At 42.8% G+C, this 18,272-nt stretch overlaps 1 protein-coding gene across 1 annotated transcript in view; it reads left to right on the forward strand.

Moving 5' to 3' along the window:
* GLI2 (GLI family zinc finger 2) overlaps positions 1 to 18,272 on the forward strand; it is a 244,529-nt gene that overhangs the window by 153,077 nt on the left and 73,180 nt on the right. Inside the window, exon 3 of the mRNA XM_073304689.2 lies at positions 6,161 to 6,266. Within this exon, the coding sequence (XP_073160790.1) occupies positions 6,161 to 6,266 (106 nt within the window). The remainder of the gene's footprint in view (positions 1 to 6,160; positions 6,267 to 18,272) is intronic.

Raw genomic sequence — 18,272 nt, forward strand, 5'->3', positions numbered from 1 at the left:
TTAGAAAACTCTTTTTTGCTCATTATGCAAAAAATGTATTCAGCACAAATTTCCCTTGAAGCACATTCTTGTCCTTGGAGATAATCAGTGTCTGCCTCTTTCTCAAAAACTATCTGCCTCTGATACTTGGTCCCTTCCTGGGATTTTCAGCTCAGGGACATCCCCTTTAAACTTGCATCACTTCTTCATCCTTTCTTTGTCTGATGCTGGAAGGCTGGATGGTCTTTGACTGGGAAGGAGGCAGTGGGCAGCCCATGTCTTGTTAATAACAACTGACCAGATCAGCTCAGGCAAGTGAGGATAGGTAGCAGAGACTTTTCCCATATCAAACCAGGCAACACAGCAGACACATTCCTTTATGAGCAAAAAGAGCGAGGAGTACTTGTGGCACCTTAGAGACTAACAAATTTATTTGGGCATAAGCTTTCATGGGCTAAAACCCACTTCATCGGATGCATGCAGTGGAAAATACAGTAGGAAAAAATATATACACAGAGAACATGAAAAAATGGGTGTTGCCATACCAACTATAACGAGACTAATCAATTAAGGTGGGCTAGTATCAGCAGGAGGAAAAAAAAACGTTTGTAGTGATAATCAGGGTGGCCTATTTCCAACAGTTGACAAGAAGGTGTGAGTAACAGTAGGGAAAAAATTAGCATGGGGAAATAGTTTTTAGTTTGTGTAATGACCCATCCACTCCCCGTCTTTATTCAAGCCTAATTTAATGGTGTCCAGTTTGCAAATTAATTCCAATTCTGAAGTTTCTTATTGGAGTCTGTTTTTTGTTGTTGGAGTATTGCGACTTTTAGGTCTGTAATTGAGTGTGACCAGGGAGGCTGAAGTGTTCTCCGACTGGTTTTTGAATGTTATAATTTATGAGTAGCAGTTGAGTAGGGGTGGCTTTCACTCTGTGTGTTGCTAACGTACCCATCTGGCTTAGTATCTAGATGCTATAAACATATCTAAGAGCAACATCATTTTTGTGTAAAAGGTTCATGTGCTCATTGTCCCCATTCATTTTATACCGCTTTGATTTTTTTTCCCATTGCCTCAGGTACAGATCACCCTCTTGCATCTATTTCTGAATACCAAGTGTCAGAGATTTATCCCTGCTTTAGAACAATATAGTACTTTTAAAGATCCCCTTTTTTTGCCTTCTGGAATGCACCATATCGTACCAAACAAGCAAGTATTATCAAACCATTTTCCCATGGCAGAGACTTCTCCAGACTCCCTTGTTAAGGGCTTTGTTCCACCACTGCAAATCACTCAGTTCTGACACCTGTCAGTAGGGTTCTAAGTTAAATATACAAAGTCTGCTAGTCATTTATAAATCTTCTGCTATATTGAAGGCCACAATGATGAGCAGATAGGTCTAAAACAAGGGATTTCCTTGATTAGATAAAAGCTAGCAAATTCATTGTGCCAGTCATCAGATTGCACCTCCAATGGCTGTTTAGAAATGCATCATCATGAGCTCACTTGAAGTAATTGAGTATAATTGTCTTTTTAAATCATATGTGTGAAAACATCCATCTTTCTAAATGGCATGCATTGCTGCTACTTCTGTTGCCAGCTCGCTGCTCCCTTCGAGGGGTGGAAATGAGAGGCAGAAGTGGGGAGAGGGCCTGACATTTATGAATTAGTAGATGATCGCGTATAAAACCATTCATTATTTCAGATCAAGCATCCAGAAGTGAATTAAAGGGAAAGCAGCAGCGATTGTAGCTTTTAGGCCTGGTGGCTGCTCCAGAAAATGTGTGTGGGCAGAAGAAAAACCCAGATGTGAAGAGCTGAAAATGAAAATCACTGAAAACAACTGCCCCACCACCCTTTTTGTCCTCTGGTGAAACCAAACAAGGATTTGGTGATGGTGCTAGTAAAGAACCTGAAAGTGAAACTGACGAGTATCTCCAGTGTCTAAATTGATTGAGATGGTATTAAAAAAAAAAAAAAAGCAAAGGTGTAAAAGTGGAAAAATGGTACATGTTTAAATTCCTCTCAACATGAATAAACTGAGGCCTAACTAGAAACAGGGGAAAGGAATTTTTTTCAGATATTAGTTTTATGTTGACTGTGCCCAAGAAAAAGAAGCAAAGCCTTCCCCAAATCATGAGAGGCAGGGAAGGAATGCTCTTGCAGATAAATTATCAATGCTGCCCTGAGTTCTTCCTCCTTTAGTCAGTGGCAGTCATAAGGCAAGACATGTAGAACTAGATATTCAACAGAGCTCAACATCCAGCAGCAATGATTGTTCTTATGGGAACTGAGCTCTATAGATAATCTTCCCCCTGCAGCCCATGGCAGTGCAAATACTTAATCTGTCTGGCACAGGACTGGCTATGCCAGGCAGCCCCTAGTGCAGCAAAACATATAGTGACAGTTTGATTGTGTGATCATTGTGTATGACAACATAAATCCTTGCTCTGTACATCCCGGACAGATACAACAATAGCTCTCTCACGCAGGCAGAAACCATGCCCTGCAAAACTTCTTGCATGCTTCTGGGATCTGTTTTCTTCTTTCATCACTCTCAATGATATCAGTGGATGCTGAGAGCCCACTGAAGTTCATTGAAAGACTGCTGCACATTGCTTCATGCCATGTGTGCATGTACTAAGGAGAACAAGGCCAGCTTCCAAGCTTGGCAAAGAAGAGGTTCTGGTGGAACAGTAGTATCCAGGGAGATCAGGGACAGGCTCTAAATGATCAACCCAGGCCCCTGACAGTTGATGGCAGTGGCTGTGCCTTGGAAAGGAGAATAGCTGATGTGTAACAAGCCATTAGCTGCATTTTGGATGTGGCTTTTCAGTCACTAGCAGGATCGTTCTGCATTTCTGACTTAGAGAAACATTAGATCTTGATATATCTTAAAAATGATTATTTCTCTCAAGTGACTTTATTTAAAAGACTTAGAATCATAGAATAACAGAGTTGGAAGGGACCTCTGGAGGCCATCTAGTCCAACTCCCTGCCCAGAGCATGACCAATCCCAACTAAATCATCCCAGCGAGGGCTTTGTCAAGCCTGACCTTAAAAACTTCTAAGGAAGGAGATTCCACCACCTCCCTAGGTAACGCATTCCAGTGTTTCACCACCCTCCTAGTGAAAAAGTTTTTCCTAATATCCAACCTAAACCTCCCCCACTGCAACTTGAGACCATTACTCCTTGTCCTGTCATCTGCTATCACTGAGAATAGTCTAGATCCATCCTCTTTGGATCCACCTTTCAGGTAGTTAAAAACAGCGATCAAATCCCTCCTCATTCTTCTCTTCCGTAGACTAAACAATCCCAGTTCCCTCAGCCTCTCCTCATAACTCATGTGTTCCAGTCCCCTAATCATTTTTGTTGCCCTTCGGTGGACTCTCTTCAATTTCTCCACATCCTTCTTGTAGTGTGGGGCCCAAAACTGGACACAGTATTCCAGATGAGGCCTCACCAATGTCGAATAGAGGGGAACGATCACGTCCCTCGATCTGCTTGCAATGCCCCAACTTATACACCCCAAAATGCCATTGGTCTTCTTGGCAACAAGGGCACACTGTTGACTCATATCCAGCTTCTCGTCCACTGTCACCCCTAGGTCCTTCTCTGCAGAATTGCTGCCTAGCCATTCGGTCCCTAGTCTGTAGCAGTGCATGGGATTCTTCAGTCCTAAGTGCAGGACTCTGCACTTGTCCTTGTTGAACCTCATCAGATTTCTTTTGGCCCAATCCTCCAATTTGTCTAGGTCCCTCTGTATCCTATCCCTACCCTCCAGCGTATCTACCACTCCTCCCAGTTTAGTGTCATCCACAAACTTGCTGAGGGTGCAAGTCACACCATCCTCCAGATCATTAATGAAGATATTGAACAAAACCGGCCCCAGGACCGACCCTTGGGGCACTCCGCTAGATACCGGCTGCCAACTAGACATGGAGCCATTGATCACTACCCGTTGAGCCCGACAATCTAGCCAACTTTCTACCCACCTTGTAGTGCATCCATCCAGCCCATACTTCTTTAACTTGCTGACAAGAATACTGTGGGAGACCGTGTCAAAAGCTTTGCTAAAGTCGAGGAATAACATGTCCACTGCTTTCCCTTCATCCACAGAACCAGTTATCTCATCATAGAAGGCAATTAGATTAGTCAGGCATGACTTTCCCTTGGTGAATCCATGCTGACTGTTCCTGATCACTTTCCTCTCGTCTAAGTGCTTCAGAATTGATTCCTTGAGGACATGCTCCATGATTTTTCCGGGGATTGAGGTGAGGCTGACTGGCCTGTAGGTCCCAGGATCCTCCTTCTTCCCTTTTTTAAAGATGGGCACTACATTAACCTTTTTTACTTATATCACCCAGCACTGTTAAAAGGGTGGGTGAATTTTTCGCCTGCAGAAGAAAATCCTAAAGGATACACGTTTATTTTACTTATTTTCTTGGGGGTTTAACAGCTACCCTACTGTGTCCTCACATTAGACAGGCTGCAAAAATGCTCCCACTGTATTGAGCATTTCACAGTGCCAGCTCTCCACTCTACCATTGAAAATAAGTCTGCTGTGGACTCTTGAATACTTTCCACCCTGAGTACCTTAGCTTAACTCCTTTCAGCATAGTTGGCAGGCAGGTTGTTTTTATGTAGTCTCTTGCCTCTCCTGGCAGCACAGCTGACATAGTATCCAGATATGCATGTTATGCTGAGCTCAAGGATTCTAGATTGAAATGCAGATAAGATCTTCAGAACCCCTTCCTGATTTTCCAGGGCATAAATATATAGTGATTTTTAATGCAGATTTTCTGTAAGTGAACCTAAAGGACCAGATCCTTAGCTGGTGTAAATCGACAAAGCTCTATTGAAGTCAAAGCTATGTTGTTAGCGCAGCCGGGACTCTTAAGTCATCCTTATAAAAGAGTGTGGAGCCAATGGAACTGGACTGATTTACACCAGCTGAGGATTTGGGCCAAGCCATAAAGAATTGTAGGTTTGTTTTGGGATGCTGCTTTGCCGCACAACAGAGAAATGCTGCAGGGGGTGGAAGCAAGTTACAATGGAGTATTTAGTTAAAATGGTGTTTGGAACAATAATCTAATATTTTAAAAGCTCCAGATATACAGAAAATGTGATGAAAAGTGTGATGTCAAGACTGAAGAGTGAGGGTAAGGAAGACCTGTGAAAACTTTAGTTAATCTTTAATCAAGAAATTTTGTCTGACTGTAAAAGACATACGTAGTCTGGCCTTTTATTTTTACATTTGATCCCAGCTACAGATGTGGAATGCACCATCATTATAGACCAGATAATATATCCTAGCAAAGGACTACTGTACGGTATATTTATTGAGACCCTGCTGATTGTATTTCTCTTGGCTTCCATAATTTTAGAACAAAAGGACATGGCCATAAGTCTGAATAGTCCAGGGTGGTGTGGAGAAATAACTTGATGAATTTTCCATTTGTCCTACAACTCTCTGAAATATTTGTGCTGTAACATTTGAGGTCAATAATACATATTAAAGTCTGTGGATTTAATAAGTCAATGTAGGTGTTCTGTGCCTTCCACGGCCACTTTATCTTTGATGAAACACGCTTCTCAAATGAATAAAAAATAGGGCCACAAATGATGACAAGTGAGAGCAATTTAGGCTCCTTTCAGAGAACCTGAGCCATAGACATTTAAAGCCGCCTCTGATTGTATACACTGCATTTGTATACAGCTGCATTTGTGCAGCTCTTGCCGTTATATTTTAGGTAAATATTTCTAACCCAATCCCCACTCTCTGTCTACAGACATTCGGGAAAAGTGCTGCTGCCGTTCCCGGTGCTGTGGATGGTGCAGATCTGGATTCTGCCAACCTCTGTCGAGTCTCATTTGTGTTATAAGGCTAATTTTCCTTGGTGCTACCTGTAATCTCCCTGAGTTCAAAGAGCGCTTAGCTGCTTGTCGTTGTCAAAAACCCTGTTGGAGATCTTTTATGTTGAAGACGTAGGATTTCTCCGAATTACTTTGATTATTTATTCATTTCACTTCTCTGGTGTATGATAGCGCTGATATCATGAAGACCCCATGTCTTTGCATTGCTCATGCTCTGAAATTCATGGAGATTTAATTCCTTTGAAATTGTTTTAAAAGAGAAGGAAAAGTTTTTGAAGTCTCTTTTTTTCTTCCCCTCAACAGTTCCGCAGCACGTTTTTCCAGCGTTCCATGCTCCCTTGCCAATTGACATGCGTCACCAGGAAGGAAGGTACCATTATGAACCTCACTCCATCCATGCTATTCATGGGTAAGTCTTGCATCTTGCTCCCACGTGTTACTAAAACACTTCAGCCTAACCTCTTCTGGTTTTTTTGTATTGATGCTAAGACTTGAGTGTGAAGCGCAGTGCAATGGTTCAAGCACAGGGCTGTATAACAGGGAACTCATCTTCTATTTCCAGAATTGCTGTGTGGCTTTAATCAAGTCAGTTAACCACCCTGTCCACTTTCCCCAGCTGATGATACTATTCACCCATCTGTCTGGGGTGTGTGGGGTTTAATTAGAGTGTGTACAGTGCTTTAAGATCCTGGGATGGAAAGCAAAGTGCTATCACATCATTATTCAGCTGAGGTCACAGGAATAGGAATGGCCCAATATACTTTTTGTGGTGTTTTTCACTCCGTAATATATCTGAGACTTTTCTCACTACACCTTGGCCAAAACCCCCTACTTTGGCTCCTCAATTTCCATGGCCCTATGGTACCACTCCCTCCCTACCGTCACTTTAAAAGTGAACTGAAAGGCTATTTGCCTGCCATATTCAGTTCACGATGCTATTGGCATCACCAGCTATACAAGTATTGCCAAAGGGGCAGACTCTCAGGTAGCTGAGAGAGACGGATAAGAACCATAGATAAGGCTCACTGTGTTTCAGATTTGATCTCCTGCATCAGTTGCTAAGGCCTGAGTATTGTGTTTCTCCTTTGAAAGTTGACAGCCTAGCTAGGGCATAAAGCAGGGTAGGGAGGCATGTTCCTTACATCACGTCCGGTGCTGAAGAGAAAATGTGGCTCAGTGATTAGGGGCCTAGTCCAGGACCTAGAAGACACTGGAGCCTTTTTTTAACATGGTTACCACATTAGCTATCCTCCAGTCATCTAGTACAGAGGCTGGTTTAAGCAACCGGTTACATACTACAGTTACAGTTCTGCAATTTCATGTTTGAGTTCTTTCAGAACCCTTGGGTGAATACCAACTGGTCCTGGTGATTTTATTACTCTTTAATTTATCAGTTTGTTCCAAAACTTCCTCTACTAACACCTGAGTCTGGGACAGGTCCTTAGATATGTCACCTCAGAAGAATGGCTCAGGTTTGGGAATCTCCCTCACATCCACTGCAGTAAAGACCGAATACAAATAATTTATTTAGCTTCTCTGCAACAGCCTTGTCTTCCTTGTGTGCTTCTTTAGCACCTTGATTTTCCATGGCCCCACTGGTTGTGTGGCAGGCTCCCTGCTTCTGAAGTACTAAAAAAAAATGTTGCTGTTCGCTTTTGTGTCTTTTGCTAGTTGTTCTTCAAATTCTTTTTTTACCTGCCTAATTATACTTTTACACTTGACTTGCCAGAGTTCATCCGTTTCTATTTTCCTCACTAGCATTTAGGACTTCTTATTTTTTAAAGATGTCTTTTTGTCTCTAACCACCTCTTTAACTCTGTTGTTTAGGCATGGTGGAATTTTTTCGTCCTCTTGGTGTTTTTTTTCTTTTGTTTGGGGTATACATATAGTTTGAGCCTCTATTCTGATGTTTTTAAAAACATGTTTTCTATGCAACTTGCAGACATTTCACTCTTGTGATTGTTCCTTTTAATTTCCATGTAACTAGCCTCTTTGTTTTGTAGTTCGCCTTTTAGTAGTGGTGAATTTCTTTGGCATTTTCCTCTCTAGAAGGATGTTAAATTTAATTACATTATGGTTGTTATTACCAAGCAGTTCAGCTATATTCACTTCTTAGACCAGATCCTGTGCACCACTTGGGACTAAGTCAACAACTGCCTCTCCCCTTGTGGGTTCTAGGATTAGCTGCTCCAAGAAGCGGTCGTGAATGGTGTCTAAACATTTTATCTCTGCATCCTGTCCTGAGGTTATGTGTACCCAGTTAATACGGGATAGTTGAAATCCCCTGTTATTATTGGGTTTTCTGTTTTGGTAGTCTCTCTCTAATCTCTCTGAGTATTTCACATTCACTGTCACCATCCTGGTCAGGTGGTCAGTAGTATATTCCTACTGCTATGCTCTTATTATTCAAGCATGGGCAAATAGGCATGTGTTTTGACCCAGATTATAGTTGTATATCTGGGTGTCTAATACCTGGGTTGCTATTGACTCCAAGTATTAGTCCCCCTTTTCCACAGACCTCCCATTTCTCCAACAGACCACAAGACCATATCTCTTCACCTGGAGCTTCTTGTGAGGGACTGATCTGGTTGTCACCTATCAGACTCCTCTGTCATCATTTTTAGGGTGTGTCTAGTTTGTCCATTTCCCGTTCATTGGGCATCCAGTTGTCTTGCTCCCCTTTCCCCTGCCTTTTTAGGGAACAGCTGCTATGTTCATGTCTTCTTAAATCCAGACAAGTTTCTTCATTGGGGTGTCCATGCCTGAAAAGCGGCTCAGAACTTGCCAGCTTGGTCTTACAAGTTGACTACTAGCGTGAATAAGAGCTTGGCATGGGATCTGACAGTATTGTATTAGTCAGATAATCGCGACCTGGGTGAAGAGCCCCAAAATGTCTGGTGGTCAGCAAGTTAGATGTTCAGTTCACCCATCCCAGTGTGCAGGTATGCTTGTAATGGCCACATTCCCTCAGTGTGTAGTCGCCTGTTAGTATTTAGCATAATGAACCGTGTGAACAGAACTGGACGCTCAATAGCTAAAAACCTTTTTCATTTAGGATGCTTCAGCTCATCAACATCCCAACAGTACCCAGCACAGAATAACTTCCTGAATAATATTTAGTGTATTGGAAACATAAAGAGCTTGTTCATTGGTCTCAGAAGAGGAAATTCATTCTCCCTTTGAAAATTCCAGCTGTATTAGTCCCTCTTTTGGTGCCTCTGTGGATGGTGAAGTGCTGAAGGTGAACAGCACACCACCTCTATGCAAGGGTCTTTGTGCGTAGGTTCCCTGGCAGTTACAGCATTTTTGAGGAAATAATCCAGACTGGAAATTAAAATGGATCTCTGTTTTATTTGCATGCTTATATACTGCCCCGTTCCTGGCCAATGGGAACTTTGGGGGAGGTACCTGGAGGCGCGGCCAGGGCAATACACAGACCCCTGTGCCCCCTCCCCCAGGCCCCAGCTGCTTCCCAGAGCGGCGCGGGGGCAGGGCAGGCAGGTAGGGAGCCTGCCCTGCCCCTGGTGTGCGCTGGACCCGCCCACCGAACCCTTCCTGCAGCCGAACCCCCCGCCCTGAGCCCCCTGCTGCACCCTGACCCCTTGCCCTAAGTCCCCTGCCACATCCCACACCCCTCCTGCACCCTGAACCCCTGCCCTGAGCCCCCTGCTGCACCCTGCACACCTCCTGCACCACGACCCCTTGTCCTGAGCCGCCGCCGCACCCCGCAACCCTCCTGCACCTCAATTCCCTGCCCTGACCCCCCGCCACACCCTGCACCCTGACCCCCTGTCCTGAGCCCCCTGACACACCCCACACCCCTCCTGTACCCCAACCCCCTGCCCTGAGCCCCCTGCTGTACCCTTCACCCCTCCTGCACCCCCTGAGGGCAGGGAGGGGGCGGAGTTGGGGTGGGGGTTGCAGGAAAGGGGTGGGAAGAGGCAGGGCAGGGGCGGGGCCTCATGGAAGGGGTGGAGTGGGGGCGGGCCCTGGGCAGCGGGTGGGGGCTGGTCAGTGGTGTGGCCCTCAGGCCAATGTACTAGTCCTCATGTGGCCCTTGTGGTCATTTGGGTTTGAGACCCCTGGTTTAGACTGTAGATATCTATAGTTTGCCTGGTGCTAGAGAAAGACAATATAATTGTTGGGTTTTTTTAAGTAGTATATACATTTTCCCTCTAGAAAAATATCGTAAATGCTAGGAAGAAAAATTGAATCGCTGAGCTTTGGCTTTATGATTAATGTGATCGGAGCTTGACAGAGGTTCCCCAATTCATCAAGACCATATTCTAGCTGTCTACTTTCTTGCCTGTACCAAATGTATCTAATTACATGAACATTGCACAGCAAATTAGATGTAGTCTCATTTGTTGTCAGCCATGGAGTCTTATTATTTGCCTTCTGGTTTGTGTCAAAGGTTTGTTTCCCGATTGCTCAAAGTGACATTGCTATACATTCCTCTTTATCATTGTTTGCATATAACCTAATGAGAACACCAGTTATTTTATCATAGCTGTCGGGTAGGAATCAGCAGGGTTCTGTCTAGCAGGATGGGACATTTAGGACAGTCATATATGCAGAGCTGTTTGTTTGAGACCTAAAATAAAAACCTGAAGTATAGAAAAACTGATGAGCAATAAAGGAACTGTGCATTCACTCTGGATGCCCATTATTAAGATGCCCAGAATACTTGCCAGATTTACATTTGTTGTTGGGTATGTTGGCATTTCAGTCATTTCCACTTTAAGAAACATGACAAATAGTTTTGGGGTTTTCTTTGGCTCCTTCCTATGTACTGAACTTCAATTACATGGACCTGGTTGCATAACAAGACAAGCCCTAGTACCACCCCAGGAAATACTTTGTGTGATCCAAGTTACACCTTTTAGGCCCAAGTAATATTTAGTTGGTCTTTAGGACATTCAACTTTTCTGTCCCCTATCCCTTATTTTTGTTTTGTTACATGATATACCAGCTGTGTCATCCGTGGAAACAGTCATTGCAGGCAGACGGTGTCAGCTGCAACCACATGGTTTTTGGCACAATCATGGCCTCTGCTTGGATAATCCAGACAAATTTCACTTTTGGTCACTTTCTATTCCAAGACTGGCAAATGTTTGACATCCTTAACTAAGTTTCTTCACTCTGTCGTTGCACTGAGATCTCAGCTGCTGCCTCATTTCACACCAATGAGAACACTGTGGTATCGAGATACCAACATGGATTCTAATGTCATTGGGTTTATGCTCATAGGAAGAAAGGAGAGAGAGGCAAGGGAAAACCTCTATGAAAAGCAGAGGCAGCAGGGATGATCAGGTGTAGAACAAGGTGAAAATAGAGCACAGAGTGAAAAACAGATGGGGACTGTAAAAAGAGGAGCAGGGCGGGGAAAGAAATTATACTAGTGAAAATTTATTATATATAGTGTATTACATCTAAAACCAACATCAGAATAATATTTAAGTTTGCAAAATCAAGCACTCAAAAGTTAGGAAATGCCAAATTAAGGTTGCTTGTGCAACTTTAATTCTAATCCCTTGTGCATATGCACTGTGATACATCCTTTAATTATACAGATATACTGTTTTTTCCACAACTCTCCCATCTCCTTCAATGCACAGGATGGACTGTGTCCTGAGGATGAATTATGATTATATATGTTCTCTATATACAATATTTATTGATTGATTGAAATTTCTCTCTGCACTTTTCATCACCGTTTGCTGTAAGCAGACCACAGACCCAATATTGGTTGAATCAAACTTTCAGACTCCAGTATTCCACTGAGACAAATGACTTCACTTGATGCATTCGGATAGCAGACTGTAAAAAAGGGGATATTGTGTATTTTAGCAAGATTCTTCATATGACTTTTATAAAGTTTACTTCATTAGGGTCCAATTGTGCAATCCTTAATCTTGGTAGTAACCCCATTTGAATGAATGGGATTACTCTTGTCAGGTTTGCAGGATCATGTCCTTAAATAGAGAGTAAAATTCCTTCCAGAGAAGCAGGTGATTATTAGTAGCCCCTTTCTCTCCCCATGGCTAGGCTTTCTTAGCTATTCTGTTTTTTCAAACAAATAACAAAAAAAACCCTAACTCAGCTAAAAAGCCTCTGCCAATGCAAGAGCCCTCAGGGCTTACTAACCCTTGTAAGCAGCGTGCTTAGGCTTGACTCAGCAAGAGGCTTTTTAACGGTAGCTCCTAAAAAGCGGTTAAAGCCCTATCAGACGCTCTGTAGTGTACCAAACAAAAGTAGCGTTGTTTTTGTGCTAACATTCTAGTGGCTTTTCAGGATGTGGTTCTGACATTATTTATTTTTTTAAAGAATTGTTGTTTAGTCACCCAAATTCTGTTGTCCCTTTAAAAAAACATAGAATCCCAAGACCAAATTCACCACTGGCATAGAATCATAGAATATCAGAGTTGGAAGGGACCTCAGGAGGTCATCTAGTCCAACCCCCTGCTCAAAGCAGGACCAGTCCCCAATGTTTGCCCCAGATCCCTAAATGGCCCCCTCAAGGATTGAACTCACAACCCTGGGTTTAGGAGGCCAATGTTCAAACCACTGAGCTATTCCTCCCCCCTAATAAATGTGTGAAATACCGTTGGTTTCAGTGACCTGTACCAGAGCTGAATTTCCCCCAAAAGATCTTGAGATGGAAAGACTCTTCTAATCCATCTCCCTCCAATGCAAAAGTGGTCCCAGTTGTCCCTTTCTTAGTGCTTTTGTCTGGCTTAATTTTAAATGTCTCAATAGACGGGGTTTCCACCAGTTTCCTAGGAGCTGAAGTTTTCCCTGGTGTTCAACCTAAATTTTTCCTACATCTGGTCCCAGTTCTCCTCGTTTTACTCTTCTCTATGTCCTTTTTACTATGGTAAACAGTTCTTCTGCCTCCTGAATACTTAAAACATTTTTCCAAAATCAGGTCCAAAACTCCCTAGAAATATAAGATATAGGCAGAGCTGGCAATGTTGCCCATAATTAAGCTTCTTGTTAGAAGATCCTGTTTTCAATTGCTTATAACTTTGAACATTAACCATTAGGGCTGAAATTTTCCATGGTGGGTGTCTGCCTCAGGCTGTTTTTTTACATTTCAGCTACAATAGTTTAGCCACCTGCAAGAACAAGGTCTGGGAAAATATGTTTTGCCTTCTTACAAAAATGGTTACAACCATTTCTTGAGAGGCTCTAGTGCTCCATGCTTTGGAGCAGGGACTTGAAATTTGGCAGGTGGCTTGGGCCACCTCAGTGTCAAGGGTGTACCTTTTGCTGTTCCTGTGAAAAATCATCCACTTTTCACCCAGTCACAAGCCTTTGGCAAATCTCAGGTCACACATGTTCGGCAGACGTTTTAAAGTCTGGCAGCTGCATTCTCTGAACAGTCCATCGGCATTGAGTATGCTCCATCCCAGGACTGCAGGGACTGAGCAGGACTTTCCCTGCAATTGCTACTGCTCCTGCTGCTGACACCCAGGTAGCTTGGAAGAGGGAGCTGCTTGACTTGAGTGCAGATGGGACAAGAGCTAGCTGGACAGAGGCTGGAGGACAGGGAGTAGATTGGGACAAGGTGCCTGTGGGGTGACCGGGAGCTGGGGTCGGGAAGACTGAGATCAGATGAGGCAGTCAGGAGCAGGGAGGGGGTAGTCTGGAATTGACTTGTCTAGGAGACTGGGATGAAGACCCAGGGTAGGGGGAAGGGTGAAACTTGAACAGGGAGCCCAGAGCAAGAAACCCGCACTGTCTGGACAAGGAGATGAACAGGGATGAGGAGTGGGGTGGGGAAACTGGGATGAGGAGTTGGGAGTGTTGGGGTGGGGGGGTGGGGGTAGTACACAATCCATTAAACCCAGAAGGCGTTTCTGTCTTGGAGAGAGATGGCAGTCCTAATCCCGGCAGGCAGATAAAAAAGGGAGACTCCTTCGTTAAGGTCACTTCTTTTAGAAATAAGCACACCAGTCAATTTACCTCATAACGTACATGCCAATAAAATGTGTGCATTTTCATATTTACTTTGCTACAGGAGTAGCAAAGCTTTGGCACGTCCTGATTGATGGTACTGTGCTGCCTTGGAGATAGAGAGCGCTCCCTCCAGAGTCAAAGCAAACAGCTGCCCGGAGACACATTTTTGTGTATTTCGCAATTTCATTACTTTGACCAAATGGATATGTTGCTCATTTCGAAAGCAGTTTTGGCTGATTATATGGAGTTTACTCTGTGCCCTTCTCTCTCCCAACCCCCCTCTCACAGACATACACACACGTACTTCCTTTCCTAGGCTGGATGACTAGAGATTTGTAATGGATTATAGAGCCTGTTTCACTCTAGGATGCTGGTTCAAACCTATCCCAAATCTATAATTACTAAAAGATATTACCTTCTGATGGCTCTTTGGTGACTCCTGTGAAGTGATTTGGGGAATGTTCATACAGCTCTCATTGTAAAACAAACATAGGTAGCACTACTTGGACGCCTTGTCCAATTTCAAGAGGCCAAAGATTAAATGGTCAGGATACTAAACTGTGACTGTCTTGCTTTGTGCATTTGGAGAATTGACTTCACCTCCCCGTGCCACAGTTTCTCGCTCTCTAAAAGGGGGGTAGGACCTTTCTAATGCTCTTTGAGAGTGAGGATGAAACGGGAGAGATGCTCAGTAAATGCTGAGTACTGCTGTATGACCCTTTCATCTCTAGAAGTGGTCTGTGAGAGCTGGGTTGTGGCACATTGCTACCTTCTGTCCTGGGGATCCACAGAAAATGAGCACCCACAGTTCCCATCAGCTTCAGTAGCAGCAGTGTGTGCTCAGAACTTGTGAACGTATTAAGCCATTGGAAATCGGAGCTGGCCTCTCTGGCACCTTTCACCAGCACTAGAGTCATATGAAATGAAAAAATAAATAAATAAAAAGGAGCAAGAGATGGTGGCTGGTCACATGACAGCTAGAGAGTTTGTGTAGCTTTTCTGGTGGTATAACCAATTCCAGCATGAAAACATAAACCAGGCCCTCTCTTCTGAGGCCTATTCACAATGGTGTCATAGTAGTGATTACATAGAAATGGAGTTATACAATGTATTTCCTTAATTTGAGGAGATAATTTCTTTAGACTCTGTGTGTGCTAATCATCTCGGTGGAGACTTTCAAAGTGGCCTGGGGGATTTAGACACACCACACAACAACTTTAATGGAAGATGTTTCTTTAAAACCCTCAGAGTGCTTTGAACATCTCAACCATAAACTTTAAATCCAAACAGATTTGAAAGTATGTTGTGTCAGAGTCACTAAACCATAAAGTCAGGTGCAAGCCTTGTAGAATGAATTAATAAACATACTGGGCCAGATCTGTAGCTGTTGTAAATTGGCTTCGCGCCAGTTAAGTTAGTGGATTTCGGTTGGCTTTAAGGGAGCTGTGCCAGTTAACACCAGCGGAGGGTCTGGCTCGTTAAATTGCAAGAATTTTTTCCGAAACGTGAACTGCAATTCTGACTTGATCCAGTCACTGTTGGATATGTAAAACTGGTTAGGATATTCTGCATTGAAAACAGGAGTCTGATCTCTGAGGGCTTTTATTTAAATCTCTGGCACGGGCATGTGTTCATTTATGACATCACTCCATTACCCACTGCTGCTTTTGAGTAAGTGTCATTCTCAAAGCTTCATGTCAACAAGTCTTAACTAATAATCCCTTTGCTTACCTCACTTTATTATAGGTTGAAATGACTTCATGTTCCACCCTTATCCAGTGCTAAACACATGCTTTAGAAAAAAAATTGAACTCCATTCCCTCACTGCTTTCCTAGGGGTAAATATTCACAGGATCACTTCAGACAATAAAATAAAGATGGGCAACTGTCAAAATTTCCCATCTGTGGAAAATTTTATAGGATCTTTTCAGTGGTTTAGTCCATTCTGTAAACTTTTTAGGATTTTCTCAATAGTCCATTCTCTACCACTGTTTACATGCTGACCTCATGCTGTCATGGGAGTTGAATAGATACTACCTCTTGCCATTCACTTCATAAAATTTTCACAGTCTTTTCCAGTCTAAATGGGAAGGAATCCCCCTTGCCTTTCATTTGTCTTAACTTTAAATCCTCCCTGTAAGGCCATATTTCACAACCAACCTTGTGAACTCATGGACACGAGACGTTATGATGACCTATTGCAGCACCTGGTGCATCCAGTGCCAATGCCACATTGTTCCTTATAGAATGTTCTCCAGTACTGTGTTCAATCCAGTTTTAAATGTCCCAAAGGATGAGGTTCCACCACTTCCTTTACCATACTGTTACACAATCTAATGGAGCTCTCCATTAGTTTATTTTGATAGGTCAGCCTACAACTTCTTTTCTTTAATTTCACCCCCTTATTCCTAGCAACTCCCTAGTGCACCACCCTAATAAAATTTTGCACTCCAGACATTTGTAGAATGTTGTTATATTCCTCCTGCTCTTAGTAACCTATTAAACTCACTGTAGCCTATAACATTTCCTCAGAAATCAATTATTTTAACCCCTTCATTTTCACTGGGCTTCTCTGAAATCCTTCTAGCTTGTATAGAAGACTGGAGAAGACCCATCAATGACACTGATTAGTGAGAAGGATAAGGTACTCCCTTTTCCCAGGGCTGGACACTCTGCCTCCACAGCACTCTTCACCACTGACCCAGGCAAGCAAACAGTGGGAGGTATTGAGAGACAAAAACGAATGGCAGGAATGTTGGCTTACGACACGGGATTGAAAATGCAGGATCTTTGATGTCCATGCAGAGCACAGATATTTAAAATCTCATCCAAAAGCACCCCCCCTCACAAAAAAAGTGCATAGAAGTCCATTTACTCTGGAAAGATGACGGATTGAGTCAACTCTACTGGGATTAGAACATGTGGTTCAAGGGATTCTAGGTATTTCAAACCTGATGCTAAGACCACCCAGATGGCTGGGGCAAAAAAAAAAAAAAAAAAAAAGCCCCTATTTGGCAGAGCTGTGAATGTGGATACCCTGCCTGGAGCTAACTGTACACACACAATTACAAAACTCAAGGGGCAGACCAGGGTGCTATTGTTCTGAAAAGTTGCAAATCTGCAGAAAGCTTCAGCTGGAGTACATTCTTTCAAGTGGGTATTCTGGATCCCTATATTCGACTCTGAGCCACAGACATATGCTTTTCTTCTGTGTGCCAGAGCTCTTTGAGAAACTGCACTTTTATATAATGAGGAGTGCTGGACAATTTGTAGAGGGGGGGTGCTGAGAGCCGTTGAACCAAACTATAAACGCTGTCTCTGATGGAAACCACTTCATGCCAGGGAGTGCGGCAACATCCCCAGCACCCCTAGTTCCAGCATCTATATAATTTTATGCTTTGTAGGATTTTTAAAACTTTTCTGTTTCCCAGTTGAAATGAAATAGGCAAATGACATAGCTAAACTTTGACAGTCAGAAATTAGAGAATGAAAATAATCTGTTGTTTATGGGTAACATTTTAAAAGTGTCTAAATGATTTAGGAGCCTAAGTCCCATTTCCAAAAGTGATTTAGGTATTTTCAAAGGTATTAGGTACCTAAAGATACAGATAGGCACTTAGTGGGATTTTGAACAGGCTAGATGCCTAATTCCCATTGTCTTTCAATGAAATTTAGGCTCCTAAATGCCTAAGCCACTTTTAAAATAGGTCTTAGGCTCCTAAATCAGGGGCTTTTGAAAATTTTACCCCAGGTCCTGTTAATGGCACAGTACCACAGTAATAACCTCATGAAGACAAGTTATTTTGTTTTGTCTTGAGTGTTCTTAAGAATCTTCTCCATGATGGTCCTGGAGCTACTTTAGCTACTTGGAATTTGCAAACCAGATGAAGGACTAGTTAGCTGCTGATTGAATGCCTCATCTGAAAACCTCTAATAAGATCCCACAGAGTAACCACATATCCAAAATTACTGCTGCTAGAGGAAGGACTACAGGACTGTGGTTCATACATAAATAAAATGGGAAACTTTCAAGTTCATTTCTACTTTAGAGCAATACTTTAATCCACATAATTTGTCCCGATTCTCAGAACGCCATGATTCAGCACAGCTTCATTTTATATATCACCTTTCATCCCAAAATGCTCTACAGTATTAAACACTTCGAGAGAACACTCTATGTGATATAAATGACAAAAAGCAGTCAAGTAAAAGTATTGGGCAGTGAAAGAATTAAAGTGTTCCATCATCAAACCAATAAATGAAAGGGAGCTTAATTTAAGAGATGTAGGCAAGGAGAAAAAAGAGAAGTCTGAAGAAGAGATTTGAAAAGAGATGGACAGCTGATAAGGCAGAGTGGTATATAAAGGTTTTCTAGGCAGCAAAGGCCATGCTTAAATCCATCCCTATTCAGGAAAGCACTTAAGCACATGCTTAATTTTAAGTATGTGCTTAA

The sequence above is a fragment of the Lepidochelys kempii genome, chromosome 11 (genome assembly GCF_965140285.1).
Source record: "Lepidochelys kempii isolate rLepKem1 chromosome 11, rLepKem1.hap1, whole genome shotgun sequence".
Lineage (NCBI taxonomy): Eukaryota > Metazoa > Chordata > Testudines > Cheloniidae > Lepidochelys > Lepidochelys kempii.